At 44.5% G+C, this 18,538-nt stretch overlaps 1 protein-coding gene across 1 annotated transcript in view; it reads left to right on the top strand.

Annotated features, from left to right (window-relative positions):
* The first annotated feature begins 956 nt into the window (after positions 1-956).
* The window catches only part of FOXO3 (forkhead box O3), a 124,410-nt gene continuing 106,828 nt past the window's right edge, over positions 957-18,538 (top strand). The window contains exons 1-2 of the mRNA XM_032338879.1: positions 957-1,111; positions 1,241-1,986. Coding sequence (XP_032194770.1) covers positions 1,369-1,986 — 618 coding nt within the window. The 5' untranslated portion in view covers positions 957-1,111; positions 1,241-1,368. The remainder of the gene's footprint in view (positions 1,112-1,240; positions 1,987-18,538) is intronic.

Raw genomic sequence — 18,538 nt, 5'->3', positions numbered from 1 at the left:
GGCGGCGCGCAGGCTGACAGGCGTTTCCTCAGGCGGGCTGCGGCGGCGGCCGGAGCGCCTCTCCTTCGCGGAGGCTGCGCGCCCCCTCCTCGCGGTGCCCCGGGTCCGCGCAGAATTGTGCGTCCTCCCCCCTCGTCCCTGAAGGGAAGGAACTGAGGTAGGCGCCGGAGCTGTGCAGCGGGGCGGTCGCCTTCCCGGTGACTCCGGATCTGCTTCCGAGCTGGGCCAGGCGCTTCCCTTTTCCCTCCCCGTGACTCGGTGTGCGCGCCCCCCTTCCCTCCCGTTAGTATTTTTAAAGGACTTGAGTGAAGGGGGGAAAACTGTCAAGATGGCAGCAGCGGGAGCAAGGAGGTGATGAACGTGCTGGTCCGGGTTTTCTGGTAGCCCGGGAGACTTGGCGCTTCCTGACCTGTTGGAAGATTTATGTTCCGACTTGCCCCCTCCCCCCGTCCTTTCCTGGGAAGGGGGTGGAGGGTGCAGCGCCTGCGGGCACATAAACCATACAGACCCCCAAAGTGGTCGTGCCTGCTTGGCTCGGCCCTTTGCAAACACCCGCCGCGCTGGTTGCCCCCCTGCTTCCCGTCTTTTTTCTGGAAGTGACAGGAGCCCGTCCGCGCTCGGACCTACGTTCGTCCTCCTGGCCCGCGGGCGAAGAGGGGAGAAGGGGGCTGCCCGCGCTGTCCCCGGACTCGGGCCCCTCGGCGGGGAGAAGGGGGTACAAGGGGGCGCGGAGGCGGCAGGGCCGGGGACCAGCAGAAGAGCGGAAGACGCCACAGACTTTGGCTGCGGCGCCGCGGGAGGCACTTGAGCGGGCCCGAGCGAAACATAAACAAACGCACGCCCGCCTGGGCTCCGACCGCGGCTCGGCTGCGCCAGCTCTGGCCGCTGCCCGCTTTAAAGGCGCGGCTCGCGCCCCTCCCCCCCGCCCCCGCCCCTCCCCCTTCTTCCCCGCCCAGCCACCTAGCCCAGGAGGGACCTGCAGATCGGGCGGCCCCGGTGGCGGGGGGAGGGGGCTGCCCCGTGCGAGCCCGTCGATTCGCTCCCGGCTCCCCCGAGGCCAGGCCAGGGGGCGGTGTCTGCGGCGCCAGGTTCGCGGGACGCACGTCTCCAGGTCTGCCTGTTTCTGGGAGGCGGGCGCCGTGCGGCCGAGAAGCGGCGGCGGCGGGCGCGGAGTCGCGGAGGACTGGGCTCCAGCCCGGGATAACCAACTCTCCTTCTCTCTTCTCTCGTGCTTCCCCAGGCGGCGGCAGTAGCGGCAGCGACTCCTGGGAGCCCGAGCCTTCGCGGCGCCCCCGTCCCTCCCCCGCCGCACCCCGCCCCGGCGCGAGAGGAGAGCGCGAGAGCCCGAGCCGCGGGCGGGCGGCGAAGATGGCAGAGGCACCGGCCTCCCCGGCCCCGCTCTCTCCGCTCGAAGTGGAGCTGGACCCGGAGTTCGAACCCCAGAGCCGGCCGCGCTCCTGTACGTGGCCCCTGCAGAGGCCAGAGCTCCAGGGGAGCCCGGCCAAACCCTCGGGGGAGACGGCCGCCGATTCCATGATCCCCGAAGAGGAGGACGATGAAGACGACGAGGACGGCAGCGGTAGGGCCGGTTCGGCCATGGCGATCGGCGGCGGCGGGAGCGGCGCGCTAGGCTCCGGGCTGCTCCTTGAAGACTCGGCCCGGTTGCTGGCTCCCGGAGGGCAGGACCCCGGCTCCGGGCCAGCCCCCGCGGCAGGCGCGCTGAGCGGGGGGACGCAGACGTCGCTGCAGCCTCAGCAGCCACTGCCGCCGCCGCAGCCGGGGGCGGCTGGGGGCTCAGGGCAGCCGAGGAAATGCTCGTCGCGGCGGAACGCCTGGGGGAACCTGTCCTACGCCGACCTGATCACTCGCGCCATCGAGAGCTCGCCGGACAAACGGCTCACTCTGTCCCAGATCTACGAGTGGATGGTGCGCTGCGTGCCCTACTTCAAGGATAAGGGTGACAGCAACAGCTCTGCGGGGTGGAAGGTGCGTACCCACCTCGGGCGGGCGGCCGGACCCGCCGGGCCTCCTGCGCAGTGCGAGACGCGCCTTCGATTCATTGGAGCGCGCCTGCGGGCGCTGGGGAGAAGGGTTGGCACCGAGAGCCTCCGCTGTGAGGTTTCCGGGGATCTCTGTGACCCCCAGAGGAGGGGAACCTGGGGTCGGCCGCGGAGGGTAGGGCGGGGAAAGGAGGCTTCCGACGAAGCCTCGGGCATGGGCAGGTGAGGAGAGGGGGCGAGGGATACCGGCGAGGGAAGGACTGGCGGACGGGAGTGCGTTTGCTGGATTCCCGGGACGACACAGACGAGGTAGGTCTTCGGCCAACTTCGAAGTAGAAATCAGCCGTAGTGGGGATGCGGGAAGGGCTTTGCGGGTGCAGTGAGAGGATGTGGGGGTGTGCTTGGGACTTGGTACCCGGAGGAGGGGTTGGATTTGTGGTTTCCAGTCGGTTACAGAGCATGTCGTTGTCACTAGCTGGGTGAAAACCCTTGCGTCGAAGTTTCTGGCTTGTGGGTGTTAGTTCCCACAGGCACACCGATCCCACTAGAAAAAGCAGTGCTTGTAAACCTTTTCTTGGCAGAATGTCTTTACTTGCCTGTGTTGACACCTTTATTCCTTAGAGATGTTTCTCCAGTAAGCCTGCCCCCGAACTTGAGATGTTCTGAGCCCTGGAGCGGGCCAGCCCTGCGGCCTCCGGGCGGACCAGCCACACCTGCTGCTCTCCTTGAGGCTTGGACTCTGGCGAGGTTTGAGGCCGGATCCAGGTCTGGAGGACCGAGGCCTGGAGCTTCACCTCGGCCCTTGGCAGGGAGGTGTGGTGTCAGGGCTGGGCCATAATGGCTTCTACCTACAAGTGAACCAGAAGAGAGGCTCCCTACTGTTCCTTTTCAGCCTCTTGGGGCACTGGACACGTGGTAGGGAGAGAGGTGTGGAAAGGCCTATGATGTAATGACTTCCTGCAGTTGGGCATCGAAACAGATTAACTCCTGTGCCCCTGCTGGGCTGCTGATACCCAGCTGCTTTGCTCTTCCTGCACCTCATCCTCCTGGCCTCTTTCACCAGGACATGAATGTGTCTGTACCAGGCAGAGGAGTCCTGTACAGTTTGAGACACATATGGCTTATCAGTTGCTTCTATTTGCAAGTTATCTTTTTCTTTTTTCTTTTTTTAATTAATGAGGTAGTTCCTTCCTCCTTCAGTCCTTTCCTTCAAGGTTTTTTGGGGAGCCCTGCATCTTCCTGGGTTCCAGTAGGTGTATACAGAAAGAACAGTTTAATCTTGGTGGAGAACTGGAACACAGGAACCTATATGTAAAAAAAAAAAAAAACTAGAGAATTTAGGGTGTTGAGTTTTAATTTGCTTTATTTTAGTTTTTTTTTTTTTTGTGTTAGTCACCATACAGTACATCATTAGTTTTTGATGTGGTGTTCCACGATTCATTGTTTGTGTATAAGACCCAGTGTTTCAATGTAATAGGTGCCCTCCTTAACACCCATCACCAGGCTCATCCATTCCACCTCCCCCCGAAATCCTCAGAGTTTTAATTTGCTTAAAACAAAACAAAACAAAACCTTGCAAACAAAGTATCTGCTTTGTTGTGGTTTTTTTTCCCCCCAAATTTCTTATGGCTCCTATTGGAGAGGACTTGTTGAGAAACTTTAAAAGCTAAACGTGTGCTTTGAAGTTATTCCACATATCTATCTTCGTAAACAACTGCTGACATTATGAATCTTACATTTGATTTAATTTTATAGCTTTGCAAAGGAATGCCAGTTGTGTGATATGAGGGTCATTTACAGAAAGCTTGAGCCTTTTCAAAGCAGGGCTACTGTGGTATCTTTTAAAACTGAGTTTCCAAGTGAATAGCAGATTGTTAATACCAGGGTACAGTGTCAGGAAGGGGTGAGTTTCAGGGTCTAAGAAAATGGATATAGGCGTTTGGAATATTTTTCATATTTCTCAACTTGAAATTAGTCCTGTGTATTTTGAGTTTGGTGAAGAGAATCTGCTAGTTAAAAGTTAGTTAGCTAACCTAGTTAAAAGTTAGCTAACTAATTTTTAATGTTGGGTTTTCACTTTTCCTTTGATTTTTAAGTTTACACAAGTAGTTTAATCCCACAAATAACATCTCTTGTTATTGTAGTTAAAGAGAGTTAACCGCTTAATAGCATTTGATTTTTTTTTTTTTTAATCTAGGTGGGAAAGTAGTATTACCAAAAGTAGCCATGAATTGTGATTTGGTTAATTGTATTTTCATGTAGCTAGTGGGACTTGGAATAGAGATTTTGGGCCTAGTCCTAGATTTTGTGGTTTTATGTCCTTAACTTTTTTTTTTTTTTTTTTTTTGGGTCTCATGGTTTCTTTTTCCTTCTCTGATATCTTATTTCTCTCTTTCTCTTTCTCTCTCTCTCTTTTTTTTTTTTGTTGAAGTATAGTCAACACAGAGTGTTAAATTAGTTTCCATTTCATCTCTCTTTAAAACTTATGAAATATTGTAAGTTGAAACTCAAGCCTTAGTATGCTTAATACAGGACATAAAGTAAAATATTTTTTTATTTTATGTAAGTAGAATTATTTTTACTTTAAGATTTTACATCAGTTCTATTTCTCAGTATCACATGGCAGCTAATCCTTGAAGACTGTGGGGATATAATTTAGTTAAAGAGTTTTTGTAAGATGACCTTCATCAAAAGATGCACCCATGCAGGAACTTCCAAATCTTTGATGATGAAGAAAGCCCTTTGAAACTGGGGCTGGTTTCATATTCCGATTATGACTAATAGCCAGCCTTTTTTGTGCTTGTGGCTTAGTGGGGGTGGAAGAAGAGGGAAAAGGGAGAGGTCAGGAGCTAATTGTGACCCATTTCCATGCGTCCAAGTTTCAGGAGTCGATTCCTATCATGATTAGTCATTTTGAGAGCATGCTGGTGCATTTAAACCACACTACTTTCATTCTGACTTATGCATTAGGGTTTTTAACTTCTGAAAATATCTAGAATTCAGGTTTACCTCTCCTAGTCCTGTGTGCACAATGGTGCAGTATGCAGGGTTTGGGCCTTACTTCTTTTGTGGCTTTTTGGGCTATTACATTATGAGATCCTGTCACCAGAATTATCACCCTAAGATTAGAGGATAAAAGAATTAGAAAAGAGGCCTTGGAGATCAGAATAAGGACTAGTGGCTTGAAGCCCTGGTTGCATATTTGGATCACCTGGAGCTTTTTAAAAACTATCAATATGTAGAAAATTGGTTTTAATTGGGTGGGTCTGGGGCTTAGCATTGGTGGTTTTTTTTTTAATTTTTGTCTTTTAAGTTTGTCAGGTGATTCTGACGACGTTCAGCCAGAATGAGGTTTGCTGAGATAGTTCAGCTCCCTTATTTTATAGGTGAAGAATCTGGTTCTTCAAGTTAAGGACTTTTCTAAGATCACACAGCTAGTTGGGTATTTAGCTGTAATTCTGGAGATTTTTATTCTTTATCACCCTGTTTTTCTCTTTAAATTGACCAGTTTTTTAAAGGATTTTTTTTTTTTTAACTAAGTAACAGATAGTCTTACATAAGTGGAAGATGCTTTCCTGAAAAGCATATTTGCCTCTCAGTCTGAAAACGTTTTGGTTATTAGTTTAGCATCAGAAAGAGGAATATCGATGGAGCCTGATCAAGTTTGTTACATTTGTATAGCCATCCCGTCTGTCAGTACCCGTACTTAGGAACTACGAAGTGATAAAGGGGGCAGAAAAGATAGCGTTTTAACAAAAGGAGGAAGTTCTTGGTTCAGGTTCTAGGTTTGTCGGATACATATTGTGCCAGAGAGAGAGGTCATGGCTATCTCACAGATTCCCTTACCTCAGGCATTAAAGTAGAAATGAATAGTCAGATGTGGTTAAGAGGGGAGAAGGTTACATTTCCTTTAATTCAGATTAAGTTTATTTGCACTGCACCACCCCTAATTAAACTGCTCTGTTCTCTCGGTTCCTCCTGTTGTGGGGCAGACCTCTAGGATTCCAGGGTTTACCTGTTAGGGCTTATTTATCTCTCTCCATCTCCTCACACCCACACACCTGCATTTCCTGGGGGATTAGGACACAGTTACATGAGGCAGCCCTGAGTTTCTGTGCTGTTTCTCACAATTTCACAAATGTAGGCTCCCGTGCGTGTGACGACTTCTGCCGCTGCTCCTCTGGAGGGTAATTCGGCAAGAGACGACGTCTTCATTCCTGTGAGAATGTGTGCTCTTACAGCTTCTCCCCAGCGTAAAAAGATGAGGGCCCACTGCCACATAATGCCTGCTGATGTTCACTGTTCTTTAGATTAATGCATCCAGTGCCTTCCCAACAATACTGGATTAAGAAAATGTGATTTTTAATTCCAACTTTGATTTTAAAAAATATGTCTTTAAAATTTCAAAATGACAAAATTGTGGTAATTCCATATTGACTTGTAATTTTGGCCTCGGTCACCTTTTAGAGTAACTCACCAAAGGGCCCGTTATGGTCGTGTGTAAGGAATCTGTCTTCTGCTTGGCCTATGTTGCCAAAATGCTGTTTTGTAATTTCCTTTGGCAGTACTGTCTTCGTCAGTGATTCTCAACGAATAGACTTCCTCTTCGTACAGCAGCAGTACACTAGGGGGACTGTTTTTCCTCTTTTTCAAAGCTGTGTCATCGACCTATGAAGTGAAGAAATTGGCCCTTTTTAACTTTGATCTGTGAGCCCTATGTAGCAGAGAGACTCTTTAAGAAAGAAGCTAAGTGTTTGTTTTGATATGTTTATCTCCTTCTTAGAAAATGAAATGAAACTATGCAGACTTATTTTTAGGAGATTTTAGGAGGGTTCTATTTTAAGAGAATGACACCATAGAAGAACATCTTGTAGTTAAACTTTTTTATATGCATGATTCTTACTTAAAACCTGCAAGATATTTTTATTTGGAAAATTAATGAAGAGTCCTTGTCCTACCAAAAAGTCATTTATTTGGTCTGGAAAAAGCTTAGCAAACACTGTCCATCCAAAGATCTTCATAAAAATGCCAAGGTAAGACTGTTTCATTCTGTACATTCTAGTAGGGTACCCTACTTACCCACTGCCTATCAAGATTAGATTCCCAGGGCTAGAGAGAATATGGAATTTATTTTATTTTCATATCTTACCCATCTTGCCTGTGGGGGAACAGACTCGATCCGATTTTTGACTCCCCATTTTGCTCCTGACCTTTTCCTGTATCACAGGTCCTGAGGAGCCACTTTGCCTTTTTGCTGCTGTGGAGGGAGCTCAGAATGATATACATCGGTGGATTTTATCTCTAGATTTCTGTAGGTGTATGTGGATTAGTATCAGCAGACATTATAGCTGGTGTACAGTAAGTGACTACAAGTTAGAGAATACCTTTTTATCTGTTTTCATCACATGTCCTTTTATTCATTCAACAAATACTTACCAAGGGCATCCCGCTCACAGGGCATTCTGCTGGGTCTCAGGGATATAGTAGTAGCACAAGGCAGAGGTTCAGTTCACAGGATTGAGGTTCTGTTGGAGGAAAACAGAAAATAAACATGCAAATCTGTGTTCTGTTAACTTGTCATTGTCTGCCTTTTTTTTAATGTCTGTACTTCTGTTTTCCTCAATGCTTCAGCTCTCTGCAGAGGAGTTACTGGCAAAAGGCAAAGTTGGTGTTGAACTCTAGCTTGGAGCTGGTTTTTAATTCTCTGCAGGTTGTCTTCAGCTTGCTTTGGAGATGCAGGGCCGCTAGAGCATGGCTCCTGTGGTTTAGGTCTATTTGGGAGAAGCTGGGGCTTTCCCAGGGCCATGTGGATTAGAGCACACCTGCGGTCCTAGCCTGAGATGGGGGTCTCCAGTTCTGTCTTGTGGGGCCTGGTGTAGGACTGGCCTCCCTCTGGAGTGGAGGTGGAGCCTCGATACAGCTGACTCATCCACATTGCTTCTTGCCTCAAATTTAGAACTGAGAGAGGTTTAGGAGATCATCTAACTGCTTCATTTTACAGGTAAGGAAGCAGGACAAGAACATGTGAGTGACTGGCTCAGGAACCTGCAGCTGGCAGCGATGCAGCTAAGAGTGTGTCTGCGTGAGCCCTCGGCAGCAGAGTTCTGGCCTGTCTGCTGTTAACCATTGTGGTTTCACAGCTGTTCGTGTCAGTGCCTCCATTTCTGCAAACTCTTACTTCATTTGCTCGCTTCTGCTTCCCCTCCTCTGTCCTTTAGGCTGGCTCATGCTGGAGTAGCTGTGTTGCTTTTTTAGCATTCTCCATCAGTGTTCCCAGCTAACCTTGCTGAAAAAGCCATCTATCTCAAGCCCACCCCACCCTCCATGCCCAACCCGGACTCCCACCTATTTCTTTTGTCATTTTCTGTGACTCCTGCATATTCCCAAGGACAGTGTAAGAGCCTCCAAAGCATGGAATGTGTCTACCAGACAAAAACATTTCTGATACTCGGAGCTGTTCTTTGATTCATTATGTCCTCAGCCCATAAAGATAGTCTTGTTCTGGGACTCTGAGACTGAAAGGAGATGATGTGACTCGGGAGTGAGGTGACATCATGTGTAGAGTGTCTTGGATACTTGTAGCTATGAAGTCTTGGATCTCCTTGCATTAATGTTGATAGGATATAGTATAATCATAAAAGGGTGCTCTGCCATCCAAGGCATTTCTTGCCTTGTCTTGTTTCCTTGTATTCCGAGTCCCTGAAAACTTCATTAGTGCCAGTCACTGCCCATCGCAGAAACTGAGGAGAACCTTGATCTAGGAATGACTTCATTCAGAGAAAGTTGAAATCAAGTGTGTTTCCTGTGTGTACCTCACTGATGCCATGTCAATATGCACTGTTTGGAAAGGGTCACCATAGGATTGTTCAGCCTACAATTCACTTATCACTATTTACAGGAGCAAAGCTGTTGTGTAAAACTCAGTTGCCCACGATGTTCTGCTTTGAAGGCAGAAGTCCCAGAGGTACTTGGAGTTTTTATCTGTGGATTGGAAAATGAAAGTCACATGTGAAGGAGGAAGAGACAGCAAGCACTCTCTGAGTGGATCTTTTCTGAGCCAGTGTGTAGCTCTTCCGAGTCAAAAGTTTTCTAAATAGGTGGTTTAGGCTGTGATTATGATAGAAAACCCCAATTCTAATGGCATCGTGACGCCAGCAGACTCAGTATCTTTAATCATTTTATTCTTAACCAGACAGCCTTCACTTCTTTGTATCACAATTTCCCCAGTTGGAAAAAGCAGTAGCAGGCAGCCTTAGAATATTGTGATGTATCACTCCTTCTCGATGAAACACAAGACTATGAGTGGTGCATGTTTCAGGCTGGGATTTTCCAGGGAGCGTGCCTTTCACTTTCTACTCAGACTTTTTTAGATTTTAATCTTGGGACTTTTGCTTTGCAGTTTGTCAGTTACCATAAGGAGATAACATAATGCGAAATGGACTAACTTCCATTATGGGCTGTGGTCCTTCTAGTAATTGCCTATGATGAAGAAGCCAGGTTATCTTCTAGGGGGTCACCATGTCTGCGTATCCAGATGCACTGGAGTCCTGCCGTGGAGAGGTGCGCACAGAGCCAGGAAAAGTGGTGGCACAGTTGTAGGGGGCAAGGCCGAGGCAGGAAGTGACTCCTGCTCCAAACAAATGGAATGCATTAGCTTTCCTTTGGAGTAAACCTATGCTAAATCCAGCTTATGGCAGTTTTTAGTAGTTGTTTGGAATTTTTTATTTCTTTGAAGACCTTTGCGTATGTGTGTTGGGGGAGAATCCACATCATATCTTTCATTGTGTTTCAGATGTCTAGTGAAATTAATAACTTGGCTCCTGAAGCCATTGATAATTCACTTTAAACTCAGAGCCAGCAGAGGGAGTACACAAGTCTTTAAGCTCATCTCAAGTATTTTTTTTCCACTAGAAAGCTAAAATAATACCTTGATTAAAATAGAAAGAACTATGACATATAGCGCTTTCATGTAGGTTTATATCCTCATTAGAAAAGGATAATTTGGGGAGGAGGCTGTTAAAAACCCAAGGTATTTTTTTTTTTTTTTAAAGGAAACCTTGGTCTTCTGCCACCCATGGTCTGCTTTCCATCCCCAGATAGTTAAAGCATTTTTAACTGAAAAATATCCTTCCCTGTCTTCCATCTTTTTTGCTGTTCCATTCCTGATAATATATGTGTTTATATCTAATATCAGATTTTTCTATGTCAAGTGTCTGGGCCAGGGGAGTGTTGTTTTTTTAGTGCTATTTGGAATGGGACTTTTTTGGGGGTGTGTGTGAAGATTTTATTTATTTGAGAGAGAGTACACACGTGCCAATTTGGGGATTAGAGGGAAAGAATCTTTCAAACAGATTCCCCACCGAGGGTTCAGCCCATCTTGGGGCTTCATCCTGAGACCCATGAGATCATGACCTGAGCCAAAACCAAGAGTTGGAAGCCCAACCAACTGAGCCACCCAGGTGTCCCTTGAATAGGATTTCTGATATTTTCCAAGACTTCACAGTTTCCCACTGTTTGTAGAAAGGCAAAAGATACATTTTTTGCTAATTAAGATTGGAAGTAGTCCACTGGTGATTATAACTTTGAATTTTTTTTGATATTTCTGTAATGCTGTGATTTGTCATCTCCCATCACTTTTTGGTGGTGGTGATGTATTTTATTTATTTATTTTAAAATATTTATTTATTTATTTGGGAGGTGGTGAAAGAGCTTGTGTGTGCCTGTGTGTGGTGGTGGGAAGGGGCAAAGGGAGAGGGAGAGAGAAACCCAAGCAGACTCTGGTGATTGAGAAGTCCCATCTCACAACCAGGAGATCAGGACCTAAGCCCAAACCAAGGTCGGAAGCTTACGTAACTTGGCCACCCAGGTGCCCCACTGTCATGGTTTATTTTAATTTGGGAGTTGTAGTGGGTTGAATAGTGTCCTCCCAAATTCATGTCCATCTGGAACCTCAAAATGTGACCTTATTTGAAAAATAGGGTCTTTTAAGGGGTAATTAGTTAAAATTAAGTTGTACTGAATTAGGGTTGGCCCCAAACTCAATGTCTAGTGTCCTTATAAGGAGAGGAGAGGACAACTAAGATGCGCTAGGTGCTGAGAAGCCTGCCTGAAGACGGAGGCAGAGGTTGGCACGATGCAGTTACTAGCCAAGAAGAGTACTGGCCATTGCTGGGAGCCACCTGAAGCTAAGAAGAGGCTTTTAGCCTCCTTTAGCTTTTAGCCACGCTCCCCCAGCCTTTAGAGGGAGCATGGCCCTGCTGACAATTTGATTTTGGACTTCTAGCCTCTAGCACTGTGAGAATAAATTTTTGTTATTTGAAGACCCTGAATTTGTTACGGTAGCCTTAGGAAACAGACACAAAAGCATAGAGATGGAAGAGAGGGACAGGCAGGGTTGCAGACAGAGGATAAGAATATAGAGTTTTACTTATTTTATTATTGAGGTATAATTAATATATAACATTGGTTTTAGGTATACAATATGCTGTTTCAATTTTTATGTATGTCACAAAATATTCAGCACAGTAAGCCTACTTAAGGTCCATCAGCACACAAAGTTACAAATTTCTTTTTTTTTGTAATTAGAACTTTTAAGATCTAGTCTCTTATTTGACAACTGGAAGTTTGTACCTTTTGACAGCTTTTACCCATTCTGCAAGCCCCCCCCCTCTAGGATTTTTTTATTTAGATTAAAATGTTAATCATTCACAGGTCATTTAAAATTCTACTTCATTTGGCTGTACGGACAGAAGGGAGGCATGAATTCACCTGACTTCCCAGTTAGAATTACTAGAACTTGTTCTACTCTCTTCTCTCCCATTTCTTTTCTTTCTTTCTTTTTTTTCCCCAAGATTTTGTTTATTTATTTGACACACACAGATCACAGGTAGGCAGAGAGGCAGGCAGAGAAAGGGGGGGGCACGTGGGTGGGTGGGGGGAGTAGGCTCCCTGCTGAGCAGAGAGCCAGATGCAGGGCTTGATCCCAGGACCCTGGGATCATGACCCAAGCCCAAGGCAGAGGCCTTAGCCCATTGAGCCACCCAGGGGCCCCTTCTTCTCTTCCATTTCTAATGTGTCCTGGGCTCCCCCTCATTATACCACCCCCCCTTACTGAATTTATTTCTTGGCCTATTTCTTGAAGCTGGTGGAATGGCTGTACTTGTGGAATGTGGGCTTGAGGTTTATAGTAAGCCCATGAATTCTGGCTGAGAGCTTTGGTCTAGAACAGCTAGTCTTTGAGGGGAGAGAGGAGCCTACTGTCCTCAGCAGAAGGATAGTGTTGAAGAAGAATCCTTTCTTTCCTGCCATGACTTGAGGGGATAAGGTTCGTTGTTATTAGTGATGGTAGTAAGGCTATCCAGAATCTCTCTGGAGTCCCTTCTGCTCCTCCTGGGCTTGGTTCAGGGACTTTCAGTCTCTTACACCTGAGGCTTCAGGCGTATGTCTCCTCTGTGTACATTTATGTCCAAAAAACCCAGGTGTCCTAATGAAGCATAGAACACAGAGTGGTTGTCCTCATAGACGACTGACGTAAGAATAGATGAACAATGTAGATAGTACCAGAATGGAGCCATATATTTGGTTGCTTGATGTATATCAAACAGAGCAAATGATGTTGAAGAAATACATCAAAGACATTGAATCAAGTAATTTGATGTCCATAATGGGAAAAAAATGATCTTGATACCTGTCTTACATAATTTGGTGTAATTAACACAACTTAGTTCATAGACATACCTACAAAAAGAAAAACAATCTAAAAAAAAAAAAAAAAGTAGCAGCAGATACTTTCTAGGTACCTGGTAGGTGTTTGGGTTGAATTGTTCTGAAGTATTTAGGAATCAGAATTGTGCTGGTTCATCTTATATTCATAATGATATTTTTGGGAAGGGGAGCCAGGATGACTTTTACAATAAAAAGGAGTCTACACAACCACGTTTTCAGGCCAGGCATAAATAATTATAACAATAGTAGCTATGATTTATTGAACAATGGGCATCAAATGCACAGTTGGGTTTTTACATCTGATACTGTTCTTGCATTGTAGGCTTTTCAGTGTAAGTCCTGATTTAAAGACCAATAAATGGTTCAAGAAATGGTTCAATTTATTATTACTTTTCTTTGACTCTGGAGCTTTTGCCTTTTCTGCTATGCTCTACTGCCTCCTAGAGTGTGGGTGGGACTTTGGGTTGGGTGGGGAATGTACAATAATGAAATTAAATAACTGCGATTCATTTGGCAGGATTCATTTGGCGGGAAGGGTTGTGTGTGTTTTTTAAATTTAGGTAAATTTGACATGTAACACTAATTTCGGGTGTGTAACATAATGATTTACTACTTGTATGTTATTGCAAAATGATCACCACAAAAAGTTTAGTTAACCTCCATTACTACATATAATTACAGAATTTTTTTTTCTTGTGATGAGAATTTTTAAGGTTTACTCTCCTGGCAACTTTCGCACCTGCAGTTCAGCATTATTGACTCTAGTCACCATGCTGTATTCTCCGTCCCCATGACTTACTATAACTGCTGGTTTGTACTTCTAGAAAACAGCTGCCATTTAAAAAGTTGCCATGTGCCACATCTTTGTGTGTATTACCATTAAATCTTCATAGTAATCCTCTGGAATACTGCTGTCTTGAATGCTTGTCTGCCGAGATGTGGCCGACTGAGGTAACCCTCTGTGTGCTGCTAGGAGAGTGGACTTAGACCCATGATTTCGGCTCATTTCCTTGATTTTATTAGCTAATAACTTAAGAATTGGGTCTGTGACTGGCTTTTAGTGGGAGAGTAGAAGAAATGGCATGAGAATTCTGTCAAAAACCTGCTGGTTTGGTGATTCTCGTTTCTGATAGTCACTTCCTTGCTTGGCCATGGTTTACTCTGGGTCAGATGGAAAGTGTTGTTACAATTAGTACTAATAGAGTGCTACATCGTATGTAGACATCCTTTGGGTTGGGCTTTTATCTCTGACCAATTTCTGCTTTGGGAGAACAGGGCATCTGTGCTTCTGTTATATTGTAGGCTTCAGGTAGGTAGATGAATGGAGACAAGACCACCAAGAAAAACAGATTTCACAGGGAAAACAACTTGTTAAGTAGTTCCTGGCAGAAGTTTGCCTGCTGAATCAGGTCTCATAACTGAAGTATTAAAATATTTTGTGTGGTGGTTGACTCTTTGGAATGCAGTTACTGTCGGCTTTAAAGGCAGGTAGCTTGTCAAGACAGAGACAGAAAATGTTGCATAGTGCAAGGTGCTGGCTGGGTTAAAGTGTTTATCTCTCCTGAAAAGTTTACTGCTTTTATCTTTAAGGTAAAGATATGTATGGGTAGGACCTAAAATGATGGTTTTAATTGGCTAGGGGAGTGTAGTACTCTGTGCCCTAAGATAAAAACATGGCTAGCAGAATACTAATCCTGTGTGTGTTGGAAAAAACTTTGGAACTCTCAGTTTCATAGTAAAGATAGGTGAGTTGTGTCTGGATAGTGTCCAGAAGATAGACTGAGACACTATGATAAATGTGGAGCAGGTCAAATGGTTCTGCCTGATAACTGAGTATAGCCAGGGTGCTGGGGAGGGTGATGGGCCCGGAGGCAGTTGCAGTAGAAGGTGGCAGTGGCCACAGTGGACTTTTAAAGGTACAATTCTGGGTAGAAACCTGAAGTCTATGGTGGGCATAAAATTATATCCAGTAGAACTTGTTAAATGTCTTGAAACTGGTACGGCTTCAGAAAGATCAAGTGGATAGTTGAGTCATCAATTCACATAAGTCAAATCTCAAACTGCTTTTAGGCTGCAATGTCCTAATAATTGATTTTTAAGATCATATTTCTTTCATCATAAATTATCTAGATAATTGCCTCAGCTCCATATTTCATATTAAGCTCAGCTGAGTGATGTTTAACGCATCCTGCTCAATTCTTCTTTTCTTAAGTTTTAATTTTAATATTCTTAAAAGCTGATACATTTAAATTTTTTGTAATACTGTAATGGTTTTATAAAGTAAAACTCTTTCTCTAGACCTCTCCATTAGAAGTTGTTCTTCTCATAAATTGCTTAAAAACTTTTTAACCTAATTTAAAACTCCTTGTTGGTGTAGATCTTCTAGAGTTTTTACCTCATAGGATAGCTATCCTGGGACTTCTGCCAGCATTTATTTCCATATCAAGGATTTGTTTTAATCTCACCCTTCATACATTTGCATCTGTTTTTAAAATATTTTATTTATCTATTTGAGAGAGTAGGAAAGACAGAGCAGGGGGTGAGGCAGAGGAAGAAACAAGACTCCCTGCTTAGCAGGGAGCCCCATGTGGGGCTCAATCCCAGGACCTTGGGATCATGATCCCAGTGGAAGGCAACCACTTAAATGACTGAGCCACCCAGGTGCACCCCATTTGCATCCTTTTTTTTTTTTTTTAAATTAAAGATTTATTTATTTATTTATTTTTAGAGAATGTGCAGGTGTGCCTGTGCATGCAAGCAGAGGGAGCGGCAGAGGGAGAGGATCCCACGCAACCCAGGGTTTGAGATCCTGACCTGAAATGAAGAGTCTGATGCTCAACCAGCTGAGCCACCCAGGCACCCCATACGTTTACATCTTTGTATTGGGTACCCCCCTTTTTGTTAACCTCCCAGTTGGTAGACTGAGAAGGGGGTGAGTCTTTATTCACAGTTTCAGTACATTCTCATTAAAAGCGTTAATTTGCCATGTATGCCTATACCCATCTTGCAAATAAACAGCAGACCACAGACTAAATTTTCAGTAAGATAACTTTTTAAAAAGTAAACATTGAAACTTTGAGCCCAAACATTCTGAATTTGTTTAAAAGAGTAGTGAGCAGTTAGATTAGGTGTACCATTTGTATAACCCTGAGGAGTCCAGAATGGGCATATGAAAATTGTGGACCTGATTATTTTAAGGTTCTCTTTGAGCTGATTCCAGGGTGAGTGTGCTTGCTTTGGCACACTTAGGTTCTTAGGCTCCTGATAGATAACTTCCTAGGTGAGCTAGGATAGTGTTTCTTGAAATTAGTGGCCTAGATCAGGCCTTCTATCTCCAACCCTGTCCAATAAAGATAAGCTTACAGCCTTCCGTTTGAATAGATGCATGTCCTCTGCTGAACTGAATATCTGAAGAAGTCCTGTTAGTCTTTTCCCTTTCCAAGAAGGAGCCTTATTTCAGGCTGGAAGTCTCTGTGTTCTGGGTCATGCTTTTGGCTTTGCCTGAACTTCACGTTAGTTGCTAAGGTGAAGTTTGGCACTTTGACCATAGGTATCATTTCATAGGGCATGCTTCAGGAGGAGGGTAGAGGTTTATTCTGATAGTCTCAGAATCAGGGAATGCTTTGAGTTAATTCGTGGGTAATTAGTACTGAATATCTGAAGTATCATATATTAAATTAGGAAAGTTAACTTGTGGTGTTAGTGAAAACTATGGCTTCTAAATGGATTTTAAAATAATTAACAAATGGGTGTTTTTAATTGAAAATTATAATTCTCATTTTTAAGACAGATTTATCTACATTTTAGTTTTCTAATCAGATCAAAAATTGTAAATTGATGAATTGATTTTAACTGTTAGCTCAGTGGAAATATATCTGAGTTTTTCGTCTCTGGGCTCCCAGTGTTTGACCTGTTGGTGTGAGCAGTGATAATTCTACCTGATGTCTGTCTGTGTTACCTGCTCTGAGATTCTCTGCTCTGTCCATTGACTACCAATACTGTGTTCTGTTTTGGGTTCATCATTCTGCCTTAAAGAGGATCATAAAGCTTTCAAACATTGTTTTCCAGCTTGTTAAGTCCTGCATCTATCCTAGTCAAGAAGGAAGAGAAGAAAATAACTTGGTTTTATCATCTGAATCACATGATTTTACAACTTTGAAAACTCCTTTGTCAATGTGGTTAATGGGAAGATAATTTCAGTTATCAAGTGCTCTGAGTTATTTCAATTTCCTTCCTCTTGCCTCCCCTTTAAAAATTTTTTTAAAATTTTGTTCAGGGTGGTAGATTTTCGGCACATGATTTCCAAGTTGAACCTTCAGATGATTTGTTTGTGAGAGGTTAAAGCTGTTTGCCTCCAGTCCCTAGTTACTAACTCTTCTTAGAAAAAAAAAAAATTTATTATAAGGATTTACTGATAGGTCCTTTGGACTGTTACCAAGTCTTTGACAAATGTGGACGGTTCTTTGATCACGTAGCAATTTCTGATTTTTGAACCTGAAACAGCCAACAATCCTGTTGATTTTTAGATCAGTCTCAGAATTTCAGAGCCTCAGTTTTACCTGTTGTCACTCCCAGCCACTCTCCCATTCTTTTTTCTTTCCTTTTATGTCCTTAGACGGTATGTAAAGGGGACTCACTACCCTTCTCTTTTTCCTATCCACCTACCGTTTCTCTGATCTTTCTCCTCTGTCAGTGATTTTTAGCCTTGGTTGGCTGCATTTGAGAATCACCTGGGGAGTTTTGGAAAACACCTGTGTTTAGGTCCCATCCTAAAACAATAGGTTAGAATCTCTAGGTATGGGGCCTGGGCATCTACATTTCTTGAAGTTCTCTGGAGGTTACAGTATACAGATACGGCTGAGAACCATTGTCTTAGAGAAATGAGATTTTGGTGGTGGAAGTTATCAACTATTTTAGAATTGACTTTTAGACCTATTTCTACCCTCTCCTCCATGGGAAGATTACCAAGTAGAGTTTGCTTCCTGGGAGCTCCATATAAAGAGTGCTGTCTAGTTGGGCTCTAAGAAAACAGTTGGTTTCCAAGACAAGGGCATCGTTTTTAAACTGTGTTTAATTAGGATTTCCTCCTCTACTTACTTTTATATAAATGAATGTGGTTTCTTTAACATTTCCAACTCCCATCTATTTTTCTAGTTTCTACTGGACCCTAATTAACATATTTGAAAGTTTTCAGGAATTTGTAAAAAGAGACAATGCATGAGTCATGTTCAAGTCATTGCATGAGACTTGAACACTGAGACACATAAATTTACTGTTCTTCTTTTGTGCAAACTAACCTGATATCCCGGGGCGGGGGTGGGGAGCTACCATATTCTGATGGCATTAAGCTAGTGGTTCTCCAGGTGTGATCTCCAGGTCAGCTGTGTCAGCATCACCTAGGAACTTGGAAATGCAGATTCTTGGGCCTACCTCAGGCGTACTGAATCAGAAACTCAGGACCCAGCAATCTGTGTTATAACAAGGCCTCCAGGTAATTCTGCAAGCTGAAGTTGATAAGCCCTACTTAAAGTCATTTGCTAAGACTGGAATTCCTCTGGTGACAGATTGGGAGTCAGAAATCAAATTCTCATGCCCCCTGGGCTTCAGAACCCTGACAAGAGTGGGAGAAGGTGAACAGCCATCTCACAGTGGTATCTGCTGAAATGTAACAAAGGTTGTAGCCCCTTGGGTATTGTAGACTTGCCACAGATCCTGGATGCTGTGTAGTTTTCTGTACAGGGCAGGGACACCAGCCTCTCTCCTGAATGTCCATGGTGAAGGAGCTGGTCAGGTACACAGGGGATGTGAAATGT

This window comes from Mustela erminea, chromosome 4 (assembly GCF_009829155.1).
Source record: "Mustela erminea isolate mMusErm1 chromosome 4, mMusErm1.Pri, whole genome shotgun sequence".
NCBI lineage: Eukaryota > Metazoa > Chordata > Mammalia > Carnivora > Mustelidae > Mustela > Mustela erminea.
Note: the sequence above shows the minus strand (reverse complement) of the source record. Positions and strands in the feature narration are given on the sequence as shown.